Genomic DNA, 16,632 nt, shown 5'->3' on the forward strand with positions numbered 1-16,632 from the left:
CAACCCTGCCGCCGAGTGGCCCGGATCGCGAGCGTGTGGCATCGGAGCCACCTTATTATAGGAATCGCACAGAATGTGGAAATAATCCCCCCCCCCCACACACACGCACGCACGTTTATTTTGAAAAACGAGGTTTGCCCCAATTGTGTATGACGTGGCAATTATCAATGCGGACGCCAATGTGGGCATCCGATTCAAAATTCAGGAGGGTAACTCCGTAGTTGCACGGACAAACCACCTCTCACATTTCTACGCCTCCTACCCCCCCTTCCCCTACTCCCTTCCACCACGACCCCCCCCCCCCCCCCCCCCCCACGAAAACCTTCCCCGAGCGTGAACTCCGGCGTCAAGCCAGCGGGTTAAACGATCGGGCGGGCGGCGGGACCCCTCCCCCCAAGGGCGGTCACGCTGCTACTTGAGCAAACGGCTGAACTCCGGGTTGATGAAGGTGAACTCGCTGAACACCGACTGGTCCATGGACTGCACGAGGCGCTTCTCGTCCAGGGAGAGCCTGGCCTTCTCGCTGATGAACTCCTTGTCGAAGTTGCTGTAGTCGCCGGCAGATTTCTGCGCGGGGGAGGCAAAGGGGGGTCAACGGTCGAGCGAGGGCGGGGGGCGGGGGGCGCGGATCGGCCGACGAGCTGCGGTGGCGGCAGACAACGTACGGCGCAAGTGCCCAGCTGCGCGCTTGCGCAGGCTACGTCCGTGAAGTGCGCGGCGCCCTTCGCGAGAGGTGTGCGGTGCACGAGCGGCGTGACTGCCGGGGCAATGTCGATATTTTAAAACGAGTTGTCGTATTTTTGTGACTTTTTTTTTTATTTGGTCCAACTGGACTGCTGTGTTGGGCCTTTTGGACAGCAGCTCTCGCTTGGGAATAAGAGATATTTATTCTCCCGCACCTCCGATTAACACGGTTGGCTACGTACGGTGCGAACGAAGTTGAACATACAAACGTACATTCTCCACGGGCTCTCGCCTGGGTATAAAGATTTACCTGTGTCTGCCACTCATATGCTGTGGTGGTTTTAACGGGCAGCATGCTGGACTTGCAATCTGGAGGTCGCCGGTTCGATTCCATCTCCCGGCGAGGCAGTTAAAACAACGGTGCGAGTTTCTAAAATCACTCCCCCACCCCCAAACACCGTCTGTCTCTGTGTAATGTCTCCAACCACAGTTCATGAAGTCGGCAGGTTGCGTGTTGTGGCATAAAGTGTGGGTACACCCACCACATCCCACACGTCCTGCCAGCATGGAAGAATAGACCAAATACCCTCGAGAGCGCGGTGTGTAAACCACCAGCGACGACAAGGTCGGCCGGGCGTGGTGCTGGCTACCCAACGCCCTCATGCGCCGTTCCGGCCTTCGTAGGTGCTGCTCGCTAACAGCACTTGCACCAAACCGTCTGTTGAAGGATTTACGGAGGATCTTTGAATGTGTTAGTGGAGGCCCTTCCACCAGCAGTTGCGTGAGCGAACGAATATCAGTGTCATTGTACAAGCTCCGTGCCCTGGGTGGTTAACCCGATCGATCGCTCTTTCAGCTGGCTTTGCCGGGAAAACGAGCCGGCGACCTCTGTACACAACGGACGGAATAAAGAACTAAAGTGGCACAGCGATCAAAGGACGATGCCTCGATGCCCCCGTTTAATCCACGACACTCACCACTTTCGGCTTGAACGGAGGAGTGATCTGTTTCTTTTCCAGGGCGGTCCAGTCGATGGTCTTGAAGAACGGTTGCGCGCGGATGTCTCCGACGATTCCCAGTCGCTTCTGAGGGTCCCTCTCGAACAGCTGTCGGTAGCAGCAGCAGCAGTTTCAACATTCGGTGGAGGAGGGGGGGTAAGCAGGGGGGGGGTAAGTGGGGAGTAGCAGGGGAGGAGGAATCGCACAGAAGGGAGAAAGGATGGAGTCAGCCACGGGGTTCTTACTTAATTACACCTTGGCGAGATTTTAACTACCTCGCCTGGTATACAGGAGGTCGTGGGTTCGATCCCGACCCTGACGCCTGCTGCTGTATATTTGGAGTTAGCGTGTTCTCCCCATGGTCGCGTCAATTTTTGTCCGGGTCCTCCAGTTTTCCTCTCCATATTTAGAAAGTGCGTTTAGATTATTTGGCTGCGACTATAAATCTCCACATGATAAGCCAGGTAGTTGAACTGAAAAAGAGCTGTATGGCTCAGTGGGCCTAACCTGGTGAAATAAAAACAGTTTTGTTTTTAGTTTCATAGGTGCTGCTCGTTAGAGCACTTGCCTCAACAGTCCGTTACAGGCTATACGGGGGATCTCTATCTTTGTATGTGCCTGTGACCAAATTATCCTGATCTCGTTTGATCACAATAGCCAGGCCGTGCGGAGCCTGGATAGAGCGTTGGGGTTGGCGGACCAAAGACAAAGATCCCCATATAGCCTGTAACAGACTGTTGGGGCAAGTGCTGTTAGCGAGCACCTATGAAGGTCGGAACAGAACACGAGGGGGTGGGTGGCCAGCACCACGCCCGGCCGCCTTTGTCTCCGTAGTCACGATGTTTACACACCGCACCAGGTACCCATTCGAGGCTGAGTCGACCTAGGGGAGACCCAGGACCGGTTCAGATAGTCGTCACTGGGTGTTGGCCGTGAGCGGGACTCGAACTCGGGTCACTGGGTTCGTAGCACAGCACGCTAACTGCTGCGCCACCGCTCCCCCCACCATGCACGACACAAGCATTGTCGGCTGCTGAAGGGCAGCGCAGAAACACCCCGTTTGTGCACTCTGACTTCTATGCTCCGGCATCACTGGCACATTTCGACCACTGGGAGAGAGACACACACAAAGCTTACGGATGCAAATTTGACCGACGCGTGGCCCGTGATGTTCCTGGCCCATGAAGACACTCATTTGCACTCCCATCGTGCCAACGTGATTTCCACAGAGACGCCGGTCTCGCTTCGGCAAGTAAAACACATTTATCCCTTTCATTAAAAAAAAAACCTCTTTGGCGTCCAATTCCCCAAATTATATTAAAATTCACGCTACATTTCCATTTGGAACTGCCACAGTGAGCAGCGTATCACCGTCTGTGTCAGCGAATGGCTCGGGAAAACTCCCTCCCTCGACATCCCTCTTCGTATACCCTCTGATTCTGTCTTTTCTCCCACTCTTCAACTTTCTCGCTATTCCTTTATCTTTCTGACTTTTAGCTCCCCTCTTCCTTCCTCCTTCGCCTCTCTCTTCGGCTCGCTGTCCTGCGTGGTAGATCGTAGTTAGGAGGAAGTAGCAGAAGCAGCTGTACCGTTCTGCAGAACTGTTGTTTCGAAGAGTCACTTTAATAGCCGTGTGATCCGTGGTATAACCCAGGCCCATTCCTGTAAATGACTCATTCTGGTCTCTTTAAAGTTCTCACGTGGTTAAACAAATTAAACTTGACCTGGCTCGAGACGCGTTTTATCTTTAAGAGTTGCAGTTGGCCAAAGTGACAAACTAAATTTGGTAGGTAAAAAACTATTTGATCTCTCCCTCAACAACTTTATCCCGAATGTGCCCTCGGCATCACGACGCAAGGCTTGTCGGGGGTTTCCGGCCTCGTGGAGGCAGGTGGGACATTTTTTAAAATTTTTCTATTTTACCAGGTAAGGCCCACTGAGCTATAGAACTATTTTTCAGAAGCGACCTGGCCACAAATGATAGCTTAACGAAGTGGCTTATCGAGTGGAAATTTACCGCAGCCAAAATACTCTGAGCGCATGTTTGGTTCTGAAAGTGGACGGAAAAATCCACGCGAAAACATACAAACTCCAAATACACAGCAGGCGTCAGGGTCGGGATCGGACATAGAGGCGGCCGTGTCATTTTGAATCAGGCTCGGGCGATCGGCCACAAAAAGAAAAGCCGTCGATCACAACTCGTCCGTCGGCAAACTGCCTCGATCGAGTGACAACCCTCACGGCTGCTCCGCTGTACGAGCGCAAGCGCGTGTGTACGTACGTGTGTACGTACGTGCGTACGTGCGTGCGTGTGTGTGCGCCCCACCTTCTCGAGGATGCCGCGCGAGTCGCTGGTGATCCAGCGCGGGTAGTGTGGCACGTCGGTGCGGATCGATTCGAACAGCTCGTCCTCGTCGTCGCCGTGGAAGGGCGACTGCCCGATGAGCATCTCAAAGAGCAGCACGCCAAACGACCACCAGTCCACCGATGTGCCGTACTTGTTCCCCGCCAGGATCTGTCGCCCACGGCAGCGAGAGAGGGAGAGAAAGAGAGAGGTCATGAGAACCAGGAGGGAGGGGAGCCGAGGGGAGGGAGAAGACACAGAGGGGACATCTCCGAATGATCAATAAAAGAGGTTTTTGGGTGGGATCGCATAAATATAAATGTGTCGTTAAACCTGCCACCAGCCAACAGACAATCAGTAAGGTTTGTCACAAACAGAACGTGCCAACTCGTTACTAGTACAGCACACCAGTGCTGGAGAATAAACCAACAACATTTACTATTCGTGTACCGTGACGTTTCACCGATAATTACAACAACCAGCATCATCAGGCGACAGCCACAGAGTTGTGGAGAAATCCTCCTCCTCTTTCGGTCTTAAATAGAGGAGGTGGTCAATGTAATGTCGTCACTTGTGAGTAAATCAGGTGCAAAGGCCGGGGGGGGGGGACGGAGGGGGGATGCGGTTAATATATGGATATACATCTTTTTATTGGATGCGAACGCCTACGTATTAAACCGACCTCCGAATGAGCTACATGCCCTGAAAATGTCGGATACGAACACCACCTCCGGGCAAACTAAGTGCACAAACAGCAACGCTAACGTTGCCGGAATTGGCCCTCCCAAACAACAGAGGTACGGCGTTTGATTTGTGCTCGAATAGCTCCCGCGCTTCAGGCGGATTCGCCCGCGACGCGCCCGATCTCATCGCACCTTCCGAAGCTAAAAGGCAGGGGCCGAGTCTGGATATTGCTCGGATGGGTGACCACCAGGCTGCTTTGGGGCTACACTGTGGGAACACGTCCTGCGTTACTGCCACGACGACTCGCTTGTGGATCATGGAAACAACGTGACCATACTTCACCATGCTGGTCAATTGCAGTTTGGTGAAGGCGGGGGGGGGGGGGGAGCTTTGAATTCATTGCGAACGCGAGTCGCCGAATCGATCCGACGGTCGTTTTGGCGCTAAGTGGCGGCGTCACGGCGAGTGGACGAGTGGCGTTTGCGCTGTACAGTGTGATTCGGCCGGTGGCAAAGGTCAAAGGTTGTGGTTGGGTAACGGCCAACGAACGCCTGGCACAAGACCGCGGTGCGGAAGTGAGAGCGTACCACAAAAGATAAGCGCCAAAACAGACAGTGTAGCGGCAGCTGCTGTCCGTTCCGCTGCGCGCCCACGCGACTCGTGTGGTCCGTGCGCATGCAGAATTTGTAAAATAAACAACTCCAGGTACATTTTCGAACGGGTGGATTCGAAAATCGCGTGGAGAGAATGCTGACATGCAAATAAATGTCGCGCTACCTACGGATCTATATTTTCAAAGATTTGTTTCGCTTTTAATACGGCAAGCACTTTGTGAAATTAACCACAATACCTTGCTCATCTCGTCAAGGAGCATCAAACATCACGCGAACTCCGGTCATCCTCGCAGCGGCTTTTGGATAACCATTGAACTAAGACGGATCACCGCATCACACGCTTTCGGATGAGCTTCTGCGGCCGTCTGGAACACTCTTGCTTCCGATATGAGGAAGCCATTGGAGCTATGCACTTTTAAATCATCGAGATTGAAAACTCATTTCTTTATAACTGCCTCTTGTTTTTAGCTCCTTGTCCTTCCTACCGCACCTCCGATTAGCACGGTTGGCTACGTACGGTGCGAAAGAAGTTCAACATACACACATAATGTCTCCGTAGTGAGATTTCACAAGCTCGCCCAAGCTTCTTACGGTTTAGGAACGAGTCTTCCAACAACTTTGTGTTGTAGGAATAATAATGATTGTGCATGTAGCGTACATAATGATTGTGCATGCGAGTTTGTGGGGGGGGGGGTTACTTGACAAAAACTCCCCTCTGCTGACAAAGTAGTCCCCGTAGCATGGGCCGAACTACTTTGTGGTTGCCCACCAAAGGCTTTTTCAGGAGTTCTTTATCCGCATTGCATTCGCAATTGGGGGGGGAGGGGGGGGGGGGCGGCACTCAAAGGTGCTACGGCTCTTCGGCTAATGTCCACATAAGAGAATTAGAACAATTTGTGAATGGTTTCCCCATTGAAAACGGAAAAATGCAAATAATCGTCGCTGCCTCGGATTTATTTTTTATATTTTGTTCTTATTGTTTCTTCATAATCAACGTCTTTTGGGGTTAGATCGCGTAAGTATAAATGTGTCGGCACCCTCCACCACCAGACCACAGCCAGTGAGGTTTGTCACGTAAACAACGCGCCAGCAGCACTTGCCCCAACAGTCTATTAAAGGCTACACGGGGGAGCTCTGTCGTGTGTGGGAGTGGGGAGGCAGAGTGTTAGCGGTGACAGCGCTAGCGGTGACAGCGCTAGCGGTGACAGCGCTGCGCTCCAAACCCGCTGACCCTCGATCGATTCTCGCTCACGGCCAACACCAGTGACGATTATCTGAACCCAGTCCTGGTTCTCCCCCTGGTGCGGTGTGTAAACATCGCCACTGGGGAGACAAAGGCGGTCGGGAATGGTGCTGGCCACCCACCCCCTCGTGTACCGTGCCGGCCTTAATAGCTGCTACTCGCCAACAGCACTTGCCCTAACAGTCTGTTTAAGCTACACGGGGGATCTTCGCCTTTTCGGTGGTGACGATGTTGACCAGCGGCCGTCATCGTTGGGGCAATACGAGCGATGCCGGTAGTTGTGGCGATCGTTCCGGTGGCGGTGTTGGCGGTGTTGGCGGTGTTGGCGGTGTTGGCGGTGTTGGCGGCGGCTGCGGTGGTCATGCTGGCGGTGCCGGTGGTTGTGCCGGTGTGTTGTGCAGCGAGTGCTGGAGAGATGAACACCTCGGGGGCGATGTAGTCCGGCGTCCCACAGAACGTGCCCGTCTTGAGCTCTCCGCTGATGTTCTCCTTGCACATGCCGAAGTCGGCGATCTTCACGTGGCCGTCTCGGTCCAGCAGAATGTTGTCGAGCTTCAGGTCGCTGTGGGATAGGGGGACGCATTGGCATCGAGCGTTCACGAGCCTTCACGAGTCACCCGAAGCAGTCACGAACCACCCCAACGAGTCATGAGCTTTCACAAGTCATTCATGAACGACCACAAGCTGTCATGGACAGTCAACCCACCACGAGCAGTCCCGAGTAACGCTACGGTGGTCGTGAGAATCGCGAACTTTGAATAAAATCAGCGAAATATTGCAAATTAAGTCGGTAAGGGTAAGTAAGAACATTTGTTAATGCGCACTCTTATCGAGTCCAGTCCATCAGGAATGCGCAAATGAGAATCGCGAACTTTGAATAAAATCAGCGAAATATTGCAAATTTAGTTGGTAAGGGTAAGTAAGAACGTTTGTTAATGCGCACTCTTATGGAGTCCAGTCCATCAGGAATGCGCAAATGGCTTCCGAAACATTGGATTGAGCGCTTCATTTATTTTCTTCAAAAGAGAATGTGAGGATGGTGCATTTATTCAATGGGGGGGTGGTGGGGGGGTAGGCATTTGGTGGTGCCAATGCGAAGTGGTCACCTCATACTGTATTTAGATTCAAATTGTAAGAAAATTACTTAAATCACTCGGTTGGTTTTCATCGTTTCTCTTTTTTGTTTAGTGGGACTTTTAAAAGGTTATTTTACCACTTTTTTTCTTCTCACATATATATATATTTTTATATAAATTCTATTTTTAGGTGGTGCATTATTCCGTTATCGTTCTGTCAACTGTCGTTTTTTTCTTCCCACCTCCCCGCCCGAACCCTCTGCCGTGAATTTAGCAATAAATGACGACGACGATATGAGCATGTCACGAGCCGCAATCACGCCGACGCAAATCGGCCAAACTGACGGCTTTCAATCGATCACAGCGTCCGGCTAGCCGACGCAACCATCGTCCCGCGCGCGTTGAAACCTAGACGGTGGCACACGCTCGTGGCTTGACTACTGCAGGGCGGAACATTCTGTGCTTTACCGATAGATCACGCGATGTAGGTGCAGGAACTGGAGCCCCGACACGATCTCTGCTCCATAGAAGCTGCAAGTGGAGAAGAAGCGGAAACCAATTATGACGCCTTCCGTAGGGTGACGAGATGCGCGCACGTGCGTCATCGCACGGAACGAGATCGGACTCGCAACGCGCACGAGCGAGGGTCGAATTCACAGACGCACACACGGGTAATTTGAAGAGACAGTGAAAGGCACAACAGGAACCGACATGCCTTGAGATTCACATGGCTCACCGAGCTAAATAGCTATTTTTCTCTCCCCGTGTGTCTCCCGTGTGTCTCCCCGTGTGTCTGCCAACCTCCGATTATCACGGTTGGTCACATACGGTGCAAAAAGAAGTTCAACATACACACATTATTATTATTATTGTTGTGATACACGAGCTCATTAAAAGAGCTAAGCAGCATCTGTTTTAAGACAGACCTGTTGTGCATAGGGGTCGATAACCAACCATGCATCGATTAAAATTGTTTCTAAATCTCACGGTGCAAGTATCAAACAGCGCGTGTGTGAGAATCGACTTTCGAATTCGTGGTTGCTACTTCGTGAACAGCACTTGCCCTAGCGGTCTTTTGAAGGCTACACGTGGGCATCCATAATACAAGTGACGTCATCACATCTCTCCCTCCTCTTCTTGGTTCTTTCGGTAAAGTCACGTAGAAGGGAAATAATAAAATAATAAAAATAAAACATTATAGAAGGGAAATAATAAAATAAAAAAATAAACCATTATATTATGTTTATTTTATTTTATTATTTCCCTTCTACGTGACTTTACCGAAAGAACCAAAAAGATGAATCCCTGCAGTCACGAAAGCTTTAAATCGAAATCTCTCCCTCCATTTAAGGAACAAAACGGAAGGATTTCTCCACAAATCTGGCTGTCGCCTGATGAAGCTGGTTGTAATTACCAGCAAAACATCGTACTCAGATTGTAAATGTTGTGGCTTTGCTCTCCCAACACACCGATGTGCTGCACCAGTAACACACACACGCACGCACACACGCACGCACACACGCACACACGCACGCACACACGCACGCACACACACACACGCACACACACTTTCGCACGCACAAAGATCCCCCGTATAGCCTTAACAGACTGTAGGGGCAAGTGCTGTTAGCGAGCACCTAGGAAGGCCGGAACGGTACACGAGGGGGTGGGTGGCCAGCACCACGCCCGACCGCCTTTGTCTCCCCAGTGGCGATGTTTACAAACCGCACCAGGTACTCATTTAAGGCTGAGTCGACCTAGGGGAGGCCCAGGACCGGTTCAGATAATCGTCACTGGTGTTAGCCGTGAGCGGGAATCGAACCTGGGTCGCCAGGTTCATAGCGCAGCGCGCTAACCGCTACACCACCGCACACAGACACGCACACAGACACACACACGCACGCACGCACGCACACACACACGCACACACACACGCACACACGCACACACACACGCACACACACACGCACACACGCACGCACACGCACGCACGCACGCACGCACGCACACACGCACGCACACACGCACGCACACACACGCACGCACGCACGCACACACACACACACACGCACGCACACACACACACACACGCACACACGCACACGCACACGCACACACACACACACGCACACACACGCACGCACGCACACACACGCACACACGCACACACACACGGCAAACCGCACGTACGTAGCTCGGGCGATGTCAAATCTACCCTTCTCCTGAATATGGAACATCAAGTCTCCTCCGTTCAGGAACTCCATCACGAAGAACAGGTGCTCCTGCACACACGGCACGCAGCACACAGCGAGGTCACAGTCGTTAAGAAACCAAACTAAACTTTTTTATTTTTATATTACAAGGTAAGGGCCACCGAGCTATGCAGCTCTTTTTCAGACGCGACAGGGGCCCCCCTAAACGATAGCCCAACGAAGTGGCTTATCGCGTGGGAATGTACAGCAGCCAAATACTCTAAGCGCAGGTTGGTTGGAGGGAAAAACTGGGGAACCCAGAGAAAAATCCACGAGAACGACGGGAAGAACACGAAAAACTCCATATATACAGCAGCAGGCGTCAGGGTCGGGATCAAATCCACGACCTCCTGTATACCAGGCGAGGGAGTCAACATCTCCTAGCCACCGTGGCGGCCCACAGAACGCGTGTGTCGATCCTAGTTATATATCCCACGCGTGGGTTTTCCGCCCCGATTTCCTGCCAAGATAACTCGAAGAAAAAAACTGGCCCCGAAGTAGCTCTTGGCGAATGGAAATAATAAAATAATAAAAATAAAACATAATAAAATATTATTTTTTTATTTTATTATTTCCATTCTACGTGGCTTTACCGAAAGAACCAAGAAGATGAATCCCTGCAGTCACGAAAGCTTTAAATCGAAATTTAGCTCTTGGCGGTTCGCGCGGCTTTGACCGTGTCAGAGCGCCAGGCCCCGACCGCCGACATCCTGGGTTCATATCTGGGTTTGGGCCGCCTGCGATTCAAATCGGATTTTTTTATGGTGACCCAACTTCTAGAGAACTAAGCCACCTCAAGTTAAACCGAGGGCTGCCGCAGTGCAACGGTTAGCGCGTTCGACTTGTAATGCGGTGGCCGCTGGTGTGATCCCATCTTCCGGCGGTTTAAATTAAATCGTGGAGCAAGTTTTGTGCGCCGTGACGGCCTTCATCGGTGCCCGCTAACAGCACTCGCCAACAGTCTATATATGTAAAGATTCTTCTTCTTGGTTCTTTCGTTAAAGTCACGTAGAAGGGAAGTAATAAAATAATAAAAATACAACATAATAAAATAATTCTCACGGCGTCTGACGCTGTCGCCTCGACAGACCTGGTTTTCACCTGAGGACGGCTGCTTGCTTTGTGGCCGAAACGTCATGAGAATTATTTTATTGTTAAATTTGTATTATTGTATTACTTCCCTTCTACGTGACTTTACCGAAAGAACCAAGAAGATGAATCTCTGCAGTCACGAAAGCTTTAAATCGATATGTAAAGATTCTTTGTCTTTGTATGTGGCTGCATGTGTATAGCTGCGGCTGTATGAGGCTGCATGCGGCTGTATGTGTCCATTTGCATCCGTACGCATCTGTATTCGTGTCTGTATGTGGCAATGATACCACGTGTGTCTTGTCCATGTTTCCACGTGTCTACGTGATTTGTTTACCTTTCCTATGCTTTGCGCTCCTGTCGTGTGTTTGTACCGTTTGTTGCTGCAATGTTCTGACCCGCCCCCTTACTGGACGTCTGTGAAGAAGAGCTTCATAGCTCATCGGATTCCTCCTGCAGCATGAGTAAAGATGCTGATTCTGTGGCTACATGTGTCTATACGTGGCTGTACGTGTGCCGTGCCGGCCTTCCTTCACAGGCACTCGCCCCAACAGGGAAAGGCTACACGGGGGATCTTTTGTCTTTTGTACGCATGTACGAAGCTGAACTTCTTTCGCACCTTACGTAGCCAACCGTGCTAATGGGAGGTGCGGCTATCCGTGTCCGTGGGTGCATGTGGGTGGCCGTAGTGTGGCGTTTAGCACGCTGCGCTACGAACCCGGGGACCAGAGTTCGATTCCCGCTCACAGTCAACACCACTGACGGTCCTGGGCCTTCCCTAGGTCAACCCAGCCTCAAATGAGTATCTGGTGCGCCGTGTAAACATCGCCACCGGTGAGACAAAGGCAGCCGGGCGTGGTGCTGGCCACTCCACACCCTCGCACGCCGTGCCGGGCCTTCACACAAGTGCTACGCGCAAACAGCACTCGCCCCAACAGTCTGTTACAGGCTGTACGGGAGCAATCTTTGTCTTCGTGACGGGGTGGGGGGTGTGGGGGGGGGGGGGTGGGAGACACCTCGCACCTCGCTCTGGAAGGCGCAGAAGAGGTGCGTGAGGAAGGGGTGAGACCAGGCCAAGGAGAGGACGCGCTTCTCCACCATGGTGCACTCCACGTCGTCGTCCATCAGCACCACGGCCTTCTTGAGCGCCTTCACCGCAAAGTACTGCTGGCGGCCCTTCAGCTCTGCCAGCATCACCTGGTATGGAACGAAGGCACACCAGACCGTTGTTCGGGGGAGTGCCGTTTGGCGAGTGGACATACGTGTGTACGCGCACGTATGTACATACGTACATACATACAAAACAAAGATACAAAACAAACATACAAGCCTTTCACATGTCCATACGCACGCGAAGAGAAAGATTCCCCCGTATAGCCTCAACAGACTGTCGGGGCAAGTGCCGTGAGCGAGTAGCACTTTATGAAGGCCGGCACGGCGCACGACAGGGAGGGCGCATGGCCAGCACCCTTAGTGGCGATGTTTGCACACCGCACCAGGTACTCATTTGAGGACCTGGTGCGGCGTGTAGTCGATTTAGGGGACGGCCCACGACCGGCTCAGATAATCGTCACGGGTGTTGGTGACCGTGAGCGGGGATTGAACTCGGGTCGGCGGGTTCGTAGCGCAGTGATGTCCGCTAGCCACTGCACCACCGCTCCCCAAAAGTGGAACGTACAATGTGCAAAATGGCACATAAGCAAGCTTATGCACATTAACAGAGATGCACGCACGCACACAAATTCAAGGGTCTAATCAACCCATCATCACCACCACCACCACCACCACGCCGGTGGAATAAATCAGATACCGCCCAGTGAGGCTGTATCGATCGCTGCAGTTACGTGGCGCACCGCGGCGCATCGTCATTTGCAGCGATAGGGGCAGGGGCCTGGAGCGGCATTGTCGTGACGTGCGAGTGGCGGGGCGAGCACAGCGAGGCATCAGCGAGTGGAATGAAGCAGCGGTGCGGGGACTGGCGTGGCACGCGAGCGGTGCGGCGCGCAGCATTGGATCGCGAGCGATGTGGTGTGTAGTGTGGTGTGTGGAGTCCGGTGCGTGAATCTGCATGGCATGTTCATTGTGTGGCGGGCAGCATTGGGTTTCAACCGGGAAAGCGGAGGGGTGAATGGAGCGGTGGCGTGAAAACGGCGTGGCGAGCGAGCGGTGCGGCCGTGGCGGGCGGCATGGGGTGGCAGGAAGCAGAGGGCGCAGGAGCGGTGCGCGGGTTTCTGCGTGGAGCAGGGGGGGTGCAAATAATGAGGAAGTATAGACGCCACGGGGGTCCACACACCTTGCCGAAGCTGCCCTTGCCCAGGACCTTGAGCATCACAAAGTCGTTGAGGGTGACCCTGCGCAGATCCTTGCGGAGGCTCGCGACGCGGCTGGGCGGCACGGGGGCGCGCGGGTCGGTGTGCGAGTCCCACGCCTTCTCGTAGTGCCCGTCTACTAAACACAGGAAATGCACGCACGCATTTAGCAATGGGTTCAACCCGCGGGGGTCTTTTCCCCGCTTCCTCGCTCGCGCCGCTCACGTCAGTGCCGTCTATTCAATTCTATTTCATCCGTCCGATGTATTTCCGAGTCGCGCGTCCTTCAGGAACCCAACGGAAGCTCGCGGGGGCACGCGGAGCGAGAAAGCGTCTTGGCGCCGTGACCCAAAAACTGCGACGACGCCGACGGCGGAACCGCGACGAGCTGCGCGGTTTTATTTTTGGATGCTCGTCAATCCCCCCCCCCCGGATTTGCTCAGATTGCTCAGCGTCAGCGGAACACTGCGGTCACGTCAATTAAAAGAGAAAAAAAGGCGCCATGCGCGTGTGATGGATGAACCGTCCGGATTGCAGCGTTCTGACGATTTTCAGGAGAAAAATGACCGAACCGGCAGCGAAGGGCAGCGACACGTAGGATCTTCCTCTGAAAAAAACGCCGGGAGAAATGCATTTCCACGAAATACGCGAATCGATTGTTGGACGGGCAGAACTGGAATGTACATTGTTGTATTTGCCAGTTGATTAAACTATAGAGGGCAATTGATTAGAGTATAGAGGGCAATTGATTTGAGTACAGAGGGCATTGCTTGAATGAAAACTGTAATCAACGGGACTCAATGAACAAGTGAGTTAGCGGGCACAGCAGGGTCAAGCGCTGGCTGGGAAAAGTAATTTGAGAGTTTAAGCGCAAAGACACCGAGAAAGTTGCAATCATCTCATCCCATCTGCCACGCCACGCAGATCGGAAAACGCGGCCTCGAAGAAAGGACGCACGGCACCACAGTTGATAAAAAAAAAGCGTGGCGGAATTACACTGAGAATCCGAACGAGGAAAGCGCACGGAATCAGAGAACAAAAGAAAAAACTTTTTTTTTTAACTAAACTATTTTTAGTGTTACCAGGTAAGGCCCACTTGAGCTGTCAAGCTCTTTTTCGGAAGTGACCCCGGCTATCATCACGAACAATAGCTCAACGAAGTAGCTTCATCACGTGAACATTTATAGCGGCCAAAAAAAACTCTGATCGCATATCGATTCTAAATGTGGGGGGAGGAAAAAAACGGAGGACCCGGAGAAAAACCCACGCGACCACGGCGAGAGAGAGAGAGAGAGTGAGACACACAAACCTCCTGCACACACAAGCGTGGTAGCCAACCAGAGACTTCGTATAGACTCATCTTCTTGGTTCTTTCGGTAAAGTCACGTAGAATGGAAATAATAAAATAATAAAATAAAACATTATAAAATAATTCTCACGACGTTTCGGCCACAACGCAAGCAGCCGTCCTCAGGTGAAGAAATTCGTATAGACTGTCGTTGATCAACGGTTAAACGGGCATGGCCAGGGGGACCAATTGCTGGTGGAGATAGTGGCCGACGCACGAGACTGGCGAAAGGGAATTGGCAGCCAGAAGCTTTCAGGGCGCCCGCACAGCGACGAGGTCGTCTCACGCGGGCAAGGAGGGAGACGGATCGTGGCATCACGCAACGGCCAGGGATGGTGAACATCAACACGGGGGGGCTCTATCGTACAGATGTGGACGGAACCTGACTGACGATAATGATGATAGATGATAATAACGATGCTGATGATGATGATACTTCTGTTGCTGATAATGATATCCCTCCTACGTGTTAAAATGCTGCTGATGATAATACCCGTTGCTGCTGCTGCTGTTGTTGACAACAATGATATATCTGTTGCTGCTTCTGCTGATGATGATGGATGATGATGCTATGTTGCTGCTGCTGATTATCATAATTATCATAGTTGGCTAAACACGGTGCGCAAAAGCAGTTCAACATATGTACGTAACGACAGAGGTACTCTGCTCAAAGATCCAATGGGAGACTCTGCCCCCCCCACACTCACCCGCACTGAGGCGTTTGGTTTCCGTGCCCTGGTAAATATCCACGGTGGGATCCCGGGCCGTCTTCTCTCTGTCCCTTTGGGATCGGACCTTTGGGAAAGAGTGGAGATTCAGTTTCAAGTTAATCACAACGATAATTCAGATTTATAATGCGCATTCTTCCATCCTAGGATCCCAATTTACTTTGTTGAACCGGCTGAGAACTCAGAGACGGGAACGAGCCTCAGTTGCCGGTAGGGGTGACACTTGCCACATGTCGTGCCAATGGCGTAAGTTGCGGTGTACAATTTGTATCGAATTTTCGTAAATTTTTGAGCCCGATGCTGGCACACAATTAGCCTACTGTCGCAAACAACCTCAAGGGGGCCGTGAACGTCCACTCCGAGCGAAGAGCGGTGCCGAGTATCAACACGGGCTACGACACCCGCAGCGTTAACGAGGGCGGCCCCCGTGTGACGATTCGAAACCGCGAGGCTTCTGCGACGAGGGCGCGTTAGGGGGAGCTGGCAGTGGGAACAAAAAACTTCCACGTCTTACAAGACGCCTGGCCGTCGTGGAAGGGTACGGCCAATATACCCTCTCCCTCAGAGCGCCCTGTAGCGGGAGGACTTTCCGCCAATGGTGGCGCGAGGGAAATATTTCAGGGTGGCACCTTTTACATTTGACAACCGCGGAACCCGGCGACCTGCAAAAATCGCCCCGTGTCACCCCGGCGTGTCTCGTTATTTGATTTTGTTCATCCTCGTAGGAGCGACTCAAACAAAGTCGCCCCGATCTCGTAACGTCGCAGAATCTAAGCAGGCTTGAGCCTGGATAATGCTTAGATGGGTGACCACCACCGCACGTAGAATAGGTGCTGTAGGCTGCTGGAGACATACGTTGTCAGCAGAGGGTATTGCAAGACAAAAAAAATTGCTGGACTCTCCTATTCTCCTTCGTCTATTGCTCCCCGCCTTCATCAACCAGTACTGACCAGTCCGGCGAAGTGTGGTCGAATAGCTGCCATAACACGTACGGTGTGGGGAAAGCCTCATCCAGCAGTGGTTTGACAAAAGGGCCAAAACATGTGGGTACATATATGCGAACATACATAATCTTTCATATGTCCATACATACACAAAGACAAAGATTCCCCGTATAGCCTTAACAGACTGTTGGGGCAAGTGCTATTAGCAAGCACCTATGAAGGCTGGCACAGTACACTAGGGGGTGGGTGGGTGGCCAGCACCATGCATTTGTCTCCCTAGTGGCGATGTTTACACATCGCACCAGGTACTCATTTGAGG

The 16,632-nt window shown here is 52.3% G+C and overlaps 1 protein-coding gene across 2 annotated transcripts in view; it reads right to left on the bottom strand.

Annotated features, from left to right (window-relative positions):
* Nucleotides 1–298: 298 nt before the first annotated feature.
* The window catches only part of LOC133355397 (protein kinase C delta type-like), a 110,260-nt gene continuing 93,926 nt past the window's right edge, over nucleotides 299–16,632 (bottom strand). Inside the window, exons 11-19 of one of the 2 annotated variants that reach the window (XM_061572671.1) lie at nucleotides 15,349–15,436; nucleotides 13,278–13,429; nucleotides 12,008–12,181; nucleotides 9,834–9,925; nucleotides 8,112–8,174; nucleotides 6,991–7,129; nucleotides 4,009–4,197; nucleotides 1,662–1,790; nucleotides 299–567 (exon numbers count right to left, since the gene is read on the bottom strand). In XM_061572671.1, the coding sequence (XP_061428655.1) occupies nucleotides 412–567; nucleotides 1,662–1,790; nucleotides 4,009–4,197; nucleotides 6,991–7,129; nucleotides 8,112–8,174; nucleotides 9,834–9,925; nucleotides 12,008–12,181; nucleotides 13,278–13,429; nucleotides 15,349–15,436 (1,182 nt within the window). In that variant the 3' untranslated portion in view covers nucleotides 299–411. Of the gene's footprint in view, nucleotides 568–1,661; nucleotides 1,791–4,008; nucleotides 4,198–6,990; nucleotides 7,130–8,111; nucleotides 8,175–9,833; nucleotides 9,926–12,007; nucleotides 12,182–13,277; nucleotides 13,433–15,348; nucleotides 15,437–16,632 lie in introns of both variants that reach the window. The other variant, XM_061572670.1, reaches the window with a different exon arrangement.

Source organism: Lethenteron reissneri, chromosome 51 (genome assembly GCF_015708825.2).
Source record: "Lethenteron reissneri isolate LAM-NWPU_2019-01 chromosome 51, ASM1570882v1, whole genome shotgun sequence".
Classification (NCBI taxonomy): domain Eukaryota; kingdom Metazoa; phylum Chordata; class Hyperoartia; order Petromyzontiformes; family Petromyzontidae; genus Lethenteron; species Lethenteron reissneri.